The sequence below is a fragment of the Phasianus colchicus genome, chromosome 5 (genome assembly GCF_987193195.1).
Source record: "Phasianus colchicus chromosome 5, bPhaCol1.hap1.1, whole genome shotgun sequence".
NCBI classification, from domain to species: domain Eukaryota; kingdom Metazoa; phylum Chordata; class Aves; order Galliformes; family Phasianidae; genus Phasianus; species Phasianus colchicus.
The window spans coordinates 26,652,020-26,667,377 of NC_143440.1; the positions used below are offsets into that span (position 1 = coordinate 26,652,020).

At 36.9% G+C, this 15,358-nt stretch overlaps 1 protein-coding gene across 1 annotated transcript in view; it reads right to left on the reverse strand.

The window, feature by feature from the left end:
- TMEM87A (transmembrane protein 87A) overlaps positions 1-15,358 on the reverse strand; it is a 21,809-nt gene continuing 6,451 nt past the window's right edge. Inside the window, exons 5-20 of the mRNA XM_090141060.1 lie at positions 15,070-15,123; positions 14,929-14,985; positions 13,118-13,268; positions 12,324-12,385; positions 11,115-11,298; positions 10,381-10,480; positions 9,667-9,760; positions 8,392-8,464; positions 8,045-8,149; positions 6,902-6,960; positions 6,542-6,645; positions 6,116-6,189; positions 4,719-4,780; positions 4,079-4,134; positions 2,738-2,768; positions 1-1,915 (exon numbers count right to left, since the gene is read on the reverse strand). Of these exons, the coding sequence (XP_089997186.1) occupies positions 1,874-1,915; positions 2,738-2,768; positions 4,079-4,134; positions 4,719-4,780; positions 6,116-6,189; positions 6,542-6,645; positions 6,902-6,960; positions 8,045-8,149; positions 8,392-8,464; positions 9,667-9,760; positions 10,381-10,480; positions 11,115-11,298; positions 12,324-12,385; positions 13,118-13,268; positions 14,929-14,985; positions 15,070-15,123 (1,308 nt within the window). The 3' untranslated portion in view covers positions 1-1,873. The remainder of the gene's footprint in view (positions 1,916-2,737; positions 2,769-4,078; positions 4,135-4,718; positions 4,781-6,115; positions 6,190-6,541; positions 6,646-6,901; positions 6,961-8,044; positions 8,150-8,391; positions 8,465-9,666; positions 9,761-10,380; positions 10,481-11,114; positions 11,299-12,323; positions 12,386-13,117; positions 13,269-14,928; positions 14,986-15,069; positions 15,124-15,358) is intronic.

Here is a 15,358-nt window from a genome sequence, read left to right on the forward strand (position 1 = left end):
AAAAAAAAAAAAATTCCACCCCAAAACAATAGGACTTGGGAAAAAAAACATTAAATATTTCCATATAGCTTTATTTCACAAAATTTCTTCTCCCCAAAAGGGCATAGAGGTCATGTTTGTTTCATTTTTTAATCAATTAAGCATAGCAAATTAGAAGTTGAAGTGTTTTCTAATTAAAGACTCTACAGCATTTATCTGTGGCCAACAAGGGCTGGAAGAAGTATGCTACAACAAATCTTGCAGAAGCAGAGTCAAGTGTAGTAACCCCACCTTTTTTCTCTGCCCATCAGAGGGGTTTACTGCCTTCATAGCACAGCTGACAGAAGACACTATGCACTTGCACCTCAGCTACTCTACTGTAAAGTGCCATGAGCCAGCATAAGTTTCTGCTGATGATGAACAAGAGCTAAGCTATCAGACTTCACAGCTGAATGAAGTACAGGCGCACATTCACTTCTGCTGACACAGCTATGTGCTAAGAACAAGAAAAGCTAACTCCCTATGCCAGTACCCACAGAGGTTTGTCTAGCAGCTCCCTAGAAGTCTAGCTGTGCTGACACTTACCTGGTAATCATCAGATGTAAAGAGTATGAATCCAAATTAAGAGCTTTTGTCATACAGTCTGTACTGGGCTTCCCCGTGTAAGGTTTTGTATGCAAAGCCTCCACAACCAAAAACAGTATAAACAGAAAACTGTCAAAAAGCTCTTTTTCATTTGAAAAGGAGCAAAACAAACAAACAAAAAAATATCAGTTGTATAGAAATTTTCTAGTTTGACTTAAACACAATGATCTTGACTACAAGGATCAATTGGAACAGGAAAGCCCATCTTAAAATTGTTTACATGCGAGGCAATTCTAAACAGACACTGGAAACAAAAATATCCCAGCACTGTGTAACCATCAAGGCCTCGTGGTGCAGCAGTGCACCACACCCTCTAGGAAGCAATGCCATCTTCTCTTAGAAGAGTGCTGACTTCTTGGGGAGAGATTTGCAGGGAGGAAAGTTTTTTCTGAAATGTTTACTTAAATAGCTGCTTAACATGACTGGTCAAGCAATTATGGAACACTGCAGGAGTGTGTTTGGAGTTTGGTTGTTGTTGGTTTTTGGTATTTTGTTTCCGTTTGAATTAAACTATACAACACAAGGAAGGTAGGGGCAAATAATTTTTTCCAGGCAACCACCACATTGCCGGCAATGAGATGTGCCAACTTGCTAACAGCAAGTGTTAGCTCTACGCAACTGTTACCTATAGGTCAATGGCATTTAAAATAGAAAATCTTTCTTACACAGTGTTATGAATAAAATTGCACTTGATTTAAAACTCTTATCACTGTAACTTTTCCAAATATCTCCTTTCTGATATCTTAATTTTCTTCATCAATGGGAGCTTCTCTCTAAAACCTTTCATTGATATTGGATACATAACATGACGGTATAAGCCCTTATCTACCAGAAAATGGGTCTGTTGTTTCTTCAGTGCTTATTTTCTGCTGTTCCCACCCTCCACCAAAAAACGTAAAGGCAATTCACCTCTAAGTGTCAATTGTAACATTAAAATATAAACTCCTCAAGCAGACATTAGGAATTTTAGTTTCACAGATTAAATATTTGAAAAAAGTTACAGAAGGTGCTGGAATAGTACACATTTAAATTGCTTAAAAATCCAAACTTGCAGCAACTTCGCAATTTGAAAATTTTCAAAAGATTTATCAGTGTCCTTGTGAAGTTCTTTCACAGCAAGACGCCCTCGTGACAATAAAGTGTCAAACTTCCACGACTGAGATCAAGAAACAAATCAGCAGGATGTACTTGCTCCACCAAGCAGCTTTAAAAGAGATGTCTCCAATTCCAATAGCAAAAGCCTCCTCCTTCATTCCATTTTGGACCTTTCAAAGTGTGTAATCATTCTTTCCTGCAAAATAAGAAATTCCAATTCTATCATTTTCCCCAATAGATGAAAATTACTCAGAAATAAGGTGATATGCTATACATGTACACAATACACATTCATGCATTTCAACACACAGCAGACATACCACTACTTTTAGAACAAAAAGATCACGTCATTCACACATGATTGATACACAGGCCCACACCACAATTTTCACTGTTGTGAAATCAGCTCTACTTAAGTAGCTGATGGGTCATACTCTGCTTCTGCTCCACTCCTATCTCAAACAGTTAATTTCTCGATATATTACAATGCTTTTCAAATTCACTACAAGTGTTACAGTACTTAACAGTATCATAATGCTAAGAACATCTTTGCAACAAAATGTTACAATAGTATTCATTACTCACAATGCTGATCAAAAATACTTTTCTCCAAACTACCTAACTAAATTGCTTTTCCCACAGCATTACATCTCTCCCAAATCACTTAACAAAGAGGAAGTGAAACTGAGTAGGAAACCTCAAAAAAATTGCATAGACACACAGTCTACAGCAGGAAGAGCTTGTAATCCAAAAAGCTATTGCTTTATGTTGAACTGTATTCTTCAATACAGGTCTGATCATCCCTAAAATTACGAGCATTGCAGACAGCAAATCTTTAAGACATAACTGTATTCTCAAAAGCTGTATCATAGTTCTGCTTCTTACTGTCCCCCTCGTATTTTACTACTGCATTGGCAAGTTCAGAGACTAGTTCTAATAAGCCAAGTCCTTAGCAGCTGACTCGTGACTCTTCTGGTATGTCAGAAGACTGTTTCGTACTAAAGATATGTTCACTGACCTCATCTGAATCCAGAAGAGCTGGAAGAGCACTGCAGGGGATTAAAAAAAAAATAGTTAAGAAAACTGAAGCGCCTACTGAGAGCATATATTGAAAACTGTTTTCAGTCTGACCTTGTACTTTAAGCTTTTTAGAACAAAAAAAAGAGCAATAATGAAGATAGACCTTACAGTTAAATACATAAAAATTAAAGAAAGATACAAGGAAGAACCAAAGTAGTAATCTCTCAATGACCTTCACAGCTTGAACACAGTTTTGTACTCTGCTTCTGACTTCTCATTATGAACTGAACAATTTTCATGCTGCAAAGAAATAAGCTGCTTTCACAGCATCTTACCATCCGACTGCAACTACAAAAGAGGTATTTTGTAAATATATAAACAGTGCTAAGCCATACTTAAGACATTTAGGATATGGGACCATGCTGTAGAGAAGAAAAATAATTCCTATAAAAGCACACAAGTTACACTGGTATCATAGTCTTTTTCAGCCACAACAGACCTTCCATTTTTGTGCTGAGACCTCAACTCTTCACAGCTCTGATCAATGTACTTTCAAGGACAGAAAGCCCTGTTGTGGACCACCTCAGAGTGACCCTTTCTAGCTTATACCAGCCTAATACTAAGGAAAGCTACAGTTTTTCAAATAGATCATTGCTTGACCCAGAAAAAAAAAAAAAAGAATTCAATTGAGAAAATGTACTTTTTTTCTCCTCTTGAAGCTTCACTTGATTTCTTGTCTTTAAATTACTCCAAGCAGAGCTTTGTTCTTAAATCTAAAGAGTCTGCCAAAATTTACCATTCAAATCATGAATGCAAAGAATCCGTGAACTTGCTATGAAAAATTTAGATACACATACTGATCTTCTTAGAATGTAAGAACTAGCATTAAAAGCAGAATACATATAGACTGTATATATATACAGCTGACTAAATTACATAAAAATGACTCAATATTCCAGAAATGTACAGAAATAAATGAAATTACTCAGTGATTTATATCCAGCAAGATGCTCAGACAAAAAGATGGTGCTTGGCTGTTCTTTGCTTTCTGAATTTATTTTTTTAATTTTTAACTTCAGTGAAGTGCAAGTAAATCAGTTTATGTTTTCACAGAGAAAGCGTTCTGTAAGTTAGCACGTGTTCAAGCAGCATAAATCATAAGTCTGAGAAACTGTATAACCATGTAGAAGACTGTTAAAAAAATCAGGAGGCCAATTCCAGACTCATTTCAGTATCTGAGTATGTAAGGGCAGCATGCAAGTTGTAGGAATAAAAAATACATTAGAGTGCTTACTGTCTGAGGAGCCCACTTTTATTGCGACTACAAAAAAATACTCACACATCAGTCACAGAAGAAGGAACATTCTCCTCTACCCACTTTAGGTCATCCTCCTGCTACAAGTATAGAAATTAAATGGAAAACAAGTCACTTTTCCCAAAACAGTGTATTTTTCTTCACAACCTACTTGAGAAAAACATTAAAAGTGATTTCTGAATTATAGAAAAAATATTCCAACAGGAGAAAGAAACTTATAAATTATTAACAAGATTCTGTAATAACTCCGTAATTATTTAATGGTTACTAAGCAAAGCAGTCAGTCACTCGTGACAGATTTACACTATACACACACCCGTAATGAATCACAAATCTCAAAATTAAAAAAATTAAAAATTTCTAGGCCTGACAAACTTGTTGTCAGGCTGTTGACTAATATATTATTCTTTATCAGAATACAGCATTACACAGTTCTATCTATACTGGATCATGCAAGCATTCCTAAAGAACACACTGAATTCTAAAGTCTCCACAGGCAGACTTCCTTTTCAGGAGCACTGTATACATATGAAGCTTTGACACACTCCCACTCTGAACCAAACCAGGAAACTCACATTTGCAGGCTGATAGCTTTGCATATTGTGAACTACTACTGGGAGGCAGACAAACAAAAGGTTCTCTCAGGTAAGGAGGACATACTTACAGCTTTGTTTGCTTTTACATTCCCATTTGGTTCTTGCTTTGTACTTCTCATTTTCATTCCCTCTGAAAACAAAAGGACGGGGAAAAAAAGACTATGGTAACCAAGGTCCTGAAAGGTGAAATACGTATTTGTCCTGAATTTTGCAATTTTATGTAGGAAATATCAATTTCTATTCTTTTCCTCTAAACCAGTGCAAGGATCAAAGATATGGCTGCTCAGAGAAGCTGTGCAGAGCTGTGCAGCTCCTTGGAGATCTTCAAAATCTATCTGTATGTGGCCTTGGACACCCTACTCTATTTGACCCTCTCCCTTAGGCAGGCTGTTTGGACAGAATTATCACCAGATGTCCCTTCCAGGCTCAGCCATCTCAGCCATTCTGTGATTTCTACAACTCACCAAATTTATTTTACCTCTTGACTGCTGACCAGCCTTGTTTAAGAGCTGAGAAGCAACATGCATCTCCCAGCCTGCCAGACAGCCAATACAGTGGCAAATGCACCCAGGAGATAATGCATGCTTTCTCAAACGACTCTGATATATCCCAGCAGCAGTATGTATAACACCTATCCTTTTTACAGTGCTTACAAATGGTTTTGCTCGAAGGACAACAGACATAGTACAGAGATTTCAAGTAGTTGGAGTGAGAGAAAGGTGCCACCTAGTGTTATAAAGTACTGGGCTTCACTCAAGGCCCATCCATATGCTTGCAGTGGACATTTCCCCCTGTTCGCTACAAACATGGAATAGTTTGAGACTAAAAGAAGGTTAACTTAAATTAGATGTCAGGCAGAAATTCTTTACTCAGAGGGTGGTGAGGCACTTTCACTTCCAGAGAATGTGTGGCTCTCCCATCCCCGGAGGCATTCAAGGCCAGGTTGGACAGGACACTGCACAGCCTGATCTAGCAGGCATCAACTCTGCCCATGGCAGGCATGTTGGAACTGGGTGATCTTTAAGGTTCCTTCCAACTCAAGCCATTCTATGGTTCTATGATGATTTCTGCAGAGTTTAGAGAACAGATAATAAACTAGAATCATTCAAACAGATTGTAAAAGAGGAAGTGCTAACCTAACTGAAACTAACCCAGTGACTAACAATATCTAAGAGACCTCTGTCATCATAGCCGGATGCAAGCAGGACTTTGCTCATATTAAAAAAAAAAATAGTCCAGTGGATATGGTAAAACAACCACAACAGCAGCAGTGTGCTCAATGTCATCTGAAAACACCAAATTGCAAATGCAAAATACAAAGCCATTGTTCTTCTGCAATAGGCAATTGCATCCTCCACTTCTACAGCAGTAACAAACTATTTTTATTTCTTACCCCCCTGACAGAAAGACTTCTCTCCCCAGAGATCTCCAACACAAATGAGGTGGAAAGAAATTTTGCCCTTACCAAAACTTTCCTTTAACATTGGCTCCTTCTGCTCATCATCCTCCTCCTCTTCAGACAGTGGTGAGAAAGCAAACCTTTAGGAGGGAAAGAAAGATAATTTAGAGGAACATGTATTGCCACTTAAGAGTTATTACTCCAACATTAACGTTTATTCATTATTCTGTGTAGCATATTGTTTTGAAGACCTGTGTTCAACTATATAAACAAGAGTTCAAACAACTTCTTTTCAAATAAGTTCACCACCAGGAACAGACTGAATTTTAACTATGTGACTTCTCACATCTACTCCCTCATATGCTGCTTAGTATCCTACATTACTATGCTATGGATCAATATACTGCAACTAAAATCACCCATCAGGGCTACTTTGGATAAACGAGCACTCCCCAAAACACTATTTTTAGAAAGAGATGAGAAAAGCTGAACCTTTGGTTGTTAGCAGAAGGTCTCCACAGAATCATTATGACAAAAAGGATCATCGAGAACAGTAAGCGCCAGATAGCATCATCCACCCATAGCTCCTGCCAGTCCTGTCAAGGAAAACAGAAGCACAAATAGAAGTTGTTGGGAAGAAACCCATGTTTTCAGCTGTTTCCAAAGATGCTTTACAGACGTGCGTCAAAGAGGCTCACTTCCTACAACAGTGACGATTTCACCATGTGGTTACTAGTTTAGACATAATTCACAGAAAAAAATCTGTTCCAGAATCCTCAATCCTCTTAGACTGACAAATTTAAGCTTTTTAAAAGAGGCACCAACCACAGAAAGCATTCAATATAAACTCACCGACTGACAGTCGACCAGCCTGAACTTCATGGTAGTCCAGATAATAAATACAATGGATGCTGCAAGATTAAAACAAACAAGCAAACTGCTTATTACTACAAAATGTGCTACTGTTGGTATATTTCTAACAAGACTGTGTTTCCCAACTGAAGGGTGAAGACTTAAACAGGGAAATTCTTGGGAAGTAAACTATTACTTTCAGAAAACATGAGACTGATTTACTGACTGACCTTATAATGAAGTTTAGGCAAGCCGAAGACACAAGGCATTAAGTCAAGAATTTACTATTTAACCAAAATCCTCATCCCTATTTACTTTCTTATGTTCCTTCCATCTGCTTTCCACACAACACTTTCATTACTGGTTGATAAACAAGCTACCTTGCAGTAACTGAACCATTTGATCTGCCTGAATACAAAAACATTCAGATCTTGACACACAAGACTCCCAGTGTTCAAACTAAGCTCTCAACAGTTTTAGAGGTGACACCTTCCTCCACTAAGGAGACTGATGATGACAGAGAACCAGATGCTGCAAGGAACTTAATGAGAGCTGGCAATTAAATGAATGTGCTGTTTTGCTGTTTATGTAAAATAAATAAATACACACACACACTGGTTAGAAGCTTTCTTGTTCCCTGTATGAATGTTGTTTCCAAATATATGAGAAGCCAAGCACCTGGCAGCACTAAGATATATTCCTGAAGTTCAGTTATCACTACTGTAGAGAGAATCTCAACTTTTAGTCTTTCAGAATACATTGTGTTACAATTCTAGGAACACTGCTTTTTCAAGAGTCACTCTGGTCTTCAGCTAAGGAAGAAGGAACACTAAAAAATGATCTTAGCAATGCACAGCCAGGAAAAAAAAAAACTTTCCAAGTGCAGTTATTACTAAGAGGGAAAAAAAAACACTCCATTAGAGAAGCTCTTACTAACTTCCTGACTAATGATCCACTGCCTCCAAAGCATCGATTTAACATTTGACAGAGACAAACTACTAGAAACAAGTGATAGAAATAACAAGTAAATTCATTACATTTACAGAACGGTTACTAAATTCAAAATCTGCTTTAGTGATCAAAACAAGTTATACATTCGAAACAACTAACACTCTTATCTGATTCATGTAATTTTCTGCTTACCTGCTACTGCCAAGATGAGTGTGTTGGTGAAGTGCCGATACAAAGAGAGTTTCACAACATTCCTTCGAAGTTTTAGCAGTTTCATTGTTTGAGTCAAGCTGATGAATATGTACAAAAAGTCAAGGAAAGCCTCTGAGAGGACAAGGTGGACACAAACTTAAGAGGACATAGGTTTTATGAACAACAGCCCCCACCCAGACACACACCCACAAACGCAGCCCTCTAAGACACAGACGAGACTCACAGCAGAACAGAAGGTCATCCTATGGCAGCAGTATCAAACACTCCCTGAAAAAAAAAAAAAAATTCAAAGAAAACACACCCCCCACCAAGTAAAATAGTGAAGGATATCCACCAGCACAGGGCAGTATCTAGGAAAGCCAGGGGAATAAAAGCCAAGGAGGCAAGATCATTCTGGGCCTGGAGACAAAGAGAGAGCCAGTAAGAACAAACTAAAAAGGAAACAAGGTGCAGGAGCAAGGAGTGTCAGGCTATGTTACGAGAAACCACAGACACTTCACCACAATGCTTCTGAGCTTTACTACAGGAACAAGTGTTTGAACAAGGTGTTCAACTCAATGCACAGAGGGGTTTATAAAGGACAAAAGCAAACTATAGCACACTGTCAGTTCCCAACTCTCTGTCAGCAGTGCAAGAAGTAGTTTTGCAGATTAAGTCAATTTAGCAGCATTAACAAGAGCCTCTGTTAAGATTACTGCTGCAAAGATTTAGTCTAGCCACTTCTGTTATAGAAAGTCAGCAATCAGCTTGTTAGAAATACAGTAATTACATCCTCTACGCTACTCATGGAAGAGCTCAACGCTCACACGGGTTTGACTGAAAGTTGCCTTTTGAGTATACAAGAAACTATGAAAGTCCTAAATAATAAAAGCAAGTCATTTTTTTCTGCTTCTAAAGTATTAGACGAACAGTTCTGTGAACAAGCTTGTAACTTTCTACAGTTTACGAAAGGATATCCACAAAATAATACAGGCATCAATCATGGACAGGGCCAAGTTTGCTATCAGTGCCACAGTGTCATAGAAAAACTGAAAAAGTACCAAATATATAACATGTTAAGTATCTTGTCCAAGACACTAACAGTGAACAATAACAGAAATTTACATCCCCGTACGTACGAATGAAGCATGTACCAGCAGAACTCACTAGCATTTCCTCAGGTACAGCCTCAAATATAAAACACTGGTTTGTTTGTTGCGGGATTTGCTTGGTTTTGTTGCTGTTTTTACTTTTTTTCTTTTTTTTTTAAACAAAAAAACTAAGAAAAAACAACATTCATAGCCAGATGAATCACCTTTAGGTCTGGAACTGGCCCTCCATCCTCAAATTTCTACCTGATCTAAAGTCACAACAGCATCTGGAACCTGGCTAATCGCTAAATTATGAAAACTATTTCAAAATACACAATTACATCGAGATGCATAAAGCAGACAAGTTTAAAATGGTTATCAATAAACCACAGTTCCAGAGTTTAGCCACTTGTCTTTTTTCCCTTCTTTTGTGGATTCTTCTGGAGAATCTCTGGGATTCTCCCTTGGCACTTAATTTTAAGACAGTAGAACCTGTAGCATACAAGAAAAATTCAAGCAGCGGTTACTGACCCCTGTGACTCTAAGAACACCTTCCATGCCAGAAAATAATAGATAAAGGCCTCCAGCCATAACTACTTTGTGAAGAGTAACCCCAAGACGAGGCCTGTAAAAAAAAAAAACAAAGTGAAGTTAATCTTCAGTGCAGGAGAAGAATGAAGTCGCATCAACTTGAGTTCAGCATAAGGCAAGAGGCATGCAAACAAAAGCTTCTTTTGATGAGCCACCCCTAGGTCTTTAGAATATTTTATTACAGTGCTTCTAAGCTTACCATATTTTTTTTTCATCTTTTGGCCTGATGTGGCTAAGGAAGAGATCAGTAACAGTTAACTCACTTGGCATTTTATTACCATTTGAAGAAGTCCCAAGCCCCATCTTTTTCAGTTCCCTCAACGCACCCCAACTTGACAGAAGATCCCAATGCCACATGACACTGTTTTACCACATAATACAGCTGGGGGCAGACAGATAAGCAGCAGAAGCCTCCTAAAGCAGATCTCTGCTAGAGATTTATGAGCTCAGCAGTGACCCTCAGAGCCCTACGCAACAGTAGTAAAAGCGAGGGGATGCAAAAAAGGAGTAATGACCACATGGAAACGTATGTCTCTGTTGACTAGAGAAGACTGGAGCTTTACACCACTTAACTCAAGCATCCATCTTTTAAGTTGCAAAGCACAGGGAAATTAGTACTATCTTAAATTATTAGAAAAACAGATTTTTACTCACTTGACTATTCCATATCCCAGACTGACTATGATGACCAGAGTTCGAGCCAGTGAACGTTTCACAGCAGAAAGCAATTCTGCCAGTATTAGTGCTCCTTGAACTACCAAAAGCAAAGAAGAAGCTAGGTTATAAAAAATAACTTGTATTTTATTGACTACTGCATATGATTGTAGTATGAGAGCAAGCACTACTATTTTCACCAAGTAGGCTGTTAAAATTTATAATACCTTTATTACCTATGTCTGGAGGAAGGTTTCAGAATACTTAAGTCTCTTACTGTCAAAAACATATATATATATATATATATATATTTTTTTTTTTAAGTGAAAATTAATTCCAAGGAAAGTGGAGAGTAAAGATCCATAACTTTTTTTATTCACAGTATTAGCCTGGATGATCTTCCAAACAATCCTATCAACAAAACCTCCTGTACCATGGATATGAGTGTTACAGTGAATACTTAAAGAATCTAGCATTCTATATTCCTGAAGCACCACATCAGAAGTTTTAGACACAGCATTTTAGTTTTAGAAGAGCACAGGCTTTCAAGAGATCATAAAAAGAATTTACAGTATATTAAAAGACACACAGAAACTCTGTTCCATGTTCTTTGTCTTGAGGCAATCCTCAAGTAATGATATAGTTAAAATTCATCTGTAACCCCAATTCAATATATGTTAGCATAATTAGTGCTGTGCCCATCAATGAAAGTGCAAGTTGCAATTGTCACTTACCAGATTCCCCTGTATAGCGGATGTTCTGGAACTCTGCATAGAAAACTGCTTTCTCAAGCATCCCCAGGAAGATAACAGCACCAATCCAGAACTGGATCCTCAGGAGATCCCTCCAGTAACAGGCTGACCACGCAAGCCACAGAACTCCGAAGAATACGTACACAATACACATCACCATGAAAAACTATTATACAAAGAGAAGCAAGAAGTAGTGCACTCAGAAAGAAAAATAAAAATTGAAGAATCATACATATAAACTCAAACATTACATTATAGAAAAACATGGAAGTTAGCTACACAATCCTTTAAAACTTTCACAAACTGAAAATGTCTCTTAGAACAGTTTTCTGATCCTTACAGGTTTTCATGCCCAAGAATCCACACAGTTCAAATGTTAAGGACCTAAACATGCCAGTTCACATTCAGATGTTCCATTACAGAAACAAGTAGACAGAGAACTTTTTCTGGACCTGCCATAAGCGGATATTTACAGCTATGAATTACAAGTTATCAGAACTGCTGGAAGCTTCTTATTTATTCAGCAAGTAAAACACATTTCAGAAACACCATGAGGTTCTCCTATTTACCGGTTACTCTTGCCAATAAAGACAGGCTAGATATCTTACTTCTTATTGATCCCCAGCTAAAGTCTGCCTACACTACATAAGTTCTTTTATTTTCTAAGCCTCCTTGACAGAAGCAGCTATCGATCAAGTCAGCAATCCCTTTGAACAAAAGGGGAATTTGCTCTTTGTAGTTCAATTATGCTTTCGCTATTAAGCGGTATTGAGGACCTCCTCATGGTGTGGAGGACAGCTGGTGGAAGAAGGAAGATGAGACTATAAGAGAACAAAGCAATGACAAATGAAACAGTAGCTGTAAACAAAACAAGAGAATAGTGAATTTTCTGAGATATGAACTAAGGAAAAAAACAAAAGTGTCAGTAAAATTTCTCAGTTTAATGATACTGATACCTTCTGGAACTAAAAAAACTGACAGTCATCAAGGCAAACAATCCATAAGCAGACATTAACAGCATATGTAAACTTCTGAAATCTACATCTGTCTTCCCTATCCCTTACTACAAGAAAAACTTCTCACAAATCAGTACTTCAAAGCCATAGGCTTTGTCACCCTTAAGCATGGAAGAAAGTATTTAGCAGAGATTCGCATCCACTGACAACCTGATAGAAAAATTGTTTTACTTACAATCATCAGAGGATAGTCTGCAAGTGATAGATATTCATATGGCCCCTTGAGTTCTATTGTCACTGTCAAAAAACAATACAATAACCAATTTAAGCAGGAAGCAAATGTGGGAAGCCAGGTTATAAGGTACTTAACTGATTTTCACTCAATCATAAAGAAATTCCACATCTTCACATGGAAGAAACCTTTAAATTTAACTTCACTTTGGAATCAAGTGCAAGACTTGTAACATATTCAACTAATTAAATTATATTAAAGCAATTAAAATTATATGCTTTGTGACCAAGTAACTTGCAGTAGCACTTCAAGTTACAGTACTTTGTGCTGTGGATTAATGTGTAACAGTAAAGTTTGAAAACACACATACTATCTTTTTAAGTGAATTTTAAAACTTCTCTAAAATATGGATAATTATATTTTACCTATCAGTGTATGGATAATATAAAGGTCATAGTTGTCATTTTGAAATTATGTTCTACATGACTTGAGCTTATTAATGTGAATCATTGCATTGGTCTGATCATTAACAAAAAAAAAAAACACCTCAAAATTGAACTGCTTGGGAATTTTCTCTACCTCCATCATTAAGCTGATAGACCAACAGCCTTAAGGTTATCAAACCACTAGCAATCACATTATCTTAAGATGAGTTGTGGTAGGTACTATGTATATCTGTGTGAAGTCAAAGGCAACAACAAATGAAAATGAACTAAGTAGTATACATAAAGAAGTACCTTAGAAACCAGTCAGAATGGTATGCATAAAAAAGCAGTATCTATTTTTAGCTGTCTTACTTGTAAAGAGCTTTTCTTTCGGATTTGAGGCAGGTGTTGTTCTCTCCGCTCTTTTAAGTTTGTTAGCAGAATCTTTTGGAGCTGTAACTCCAATTTGCACAATAAATATATATGGCCCATCTCTCCAAGTTTTAATAACAGCATTCATTGTCTGAAAATGAAATGTCTGCATGTAAATAACACATGAAAAATGAAATAGTACATGAAATAGACAAAAGTATGCTCTCCATACATGGGTGCTATCTTCCATATTAAAAAAAAAAGTTCATCTGATCGTGGTCCTAAAGCTTGTTAACAAATATTTGATGTGTTTTGTTTTTTTTTCTAATTCATTTATGAGACATATCTAAGAAGTCTGAAATTTGCTATATCCAGAAGAATCATTAAAGGACTGAAGAGGTGATCAGGGCTTACTTAAAAATTGTATACTGTCTTATTGCAAGTGTGATCTCAAAAGTATTGCAAACATTACAAAGAATTCAACAAAGCTGCTATTCCTTGTTGTCAGTCTAGGAATACAGATTGTCAGCAATCTGTCAGCTTCTGGACTCCTGAAAGTAAGTGTTTCACAACAGGACACCTACATACCACTTGGCTCTCTGGCGAAGACTGTTTTACAGTGTAAGATAAAAGAGGTAGCTGAAGAGAATTTTAAAAATTCCTTATTAGTCATTTCCTCTGGAAACTACTACTGCCTCTGAAAGCTCTCATCTTCTAAGAACCAAATATTGCTAGTAAACTAAGAGCAAGGAAGCTTGCCTGGATTAAGTATTTGAACCATAAGGAAATAAATACATAAATTCAGAGATTTTTTTTGAGTTCTAATGCACAAAACTTAGTTCCACAACTAGGCAATTCCAGCCATATCAAAAACTGCAATTGTTCACCAGAAGCTTTGAGGTAAAAGCTAGGACTGTGTCCACATATGCTGTTTACAAGACCAAAGCAGACGTAGCACAAGAGTTTTAATAATGGCATCTCCAAGAGAACTTCAGTATTAAGTCCATGCTTTTCTTCTAAGAGTCCTCCTGACTACAAGACTCACAAACAGAATTCTATGCATCAAAAATGTTTATGCTAATGTAAGTTAAACTGAAGTTAAACTGCTTATATAAAACACACCAAGCTTAAAATAAAATTGATTTTTTCCTTTAAAATTTTCCTTCCACCATCTTTTGGTGCACTGATTCCTTATTCCACAACCACACATTTACCTTCTAGCCAGATGGCCTTGTTAATAGTATAAGGAAGTGAAACTTTTTTTTTTTTTGCATCCAGGAAATTCAGTGTGAAGTTATTTTGATAACTGTTCCTGGTTAAGACTTGAGCATAACACATAATAAAAAATGCTAACAGAAACTCAAAAGAAATCATTCACTTTGTTACATACAAGGTTTTAAAGTACTGACTAGGTCAGGACAAAAACAAATGTAATCTCTAAATATTAGTGACCTCTTACAGCACTGATTACTTTACCTTAAGGCTGATATTTTTTTTAATTATTCATACCATGATTTTGAATGATTAAAGTTCCATATTTCACATGAAAGAATCATTATAAATATAGTTATGGCCAGTTCCTCCCCCCACTCCCCCCATCTATTTTCAGGCTAAAGCAAATGAAAGTCTGAAGAAGTATCCCCCCCAGTTCCATACCCACCTGTCCCTGCAAAACAAAACATATCACACAAACCACGCAACAAAACTGTACTACCCCTGTGAACACCACTAGATAATTTCTAGCTCTTCTTATAAAAAAATTACAAAAAATCCTACACACTGGATTCCAAATTTCAATTCAAAATACGTACAGTTTTATCTGCCACCATCGTGCGATTTCCTCCACTCTCTGTCTTATCTTTCACGCCCTTAGAGAAAAACAGAAAATGGATAAGCTGGGATATCAAAACTCTTTCACTTTTATGCTCATTCATTAGAAGGAAAAAATATACCTCTTGTTTCTCAGGTGAGAGAGGCTCTGGATGAACAAATTCTTTGTAGAAAATCTGTAAAAGTAAAAAAAAAAAAAAATACAGCATTTATAGGTACTGTGTGTTAACGTGACATCACTGCCAGAAAAGTTTTAAGGAAGGATTATCTGAAACAGCACCAACATTGGAGAGTTTTCATTTCTTTAATTAAATCAAACAACTGTCCAGGGAATTTTGAATACTTAGATTAATATTTTGTCACTTGAGAATTGCTTCTCTCCCTCCCCTCTCATACAACAGGTCTGTATTT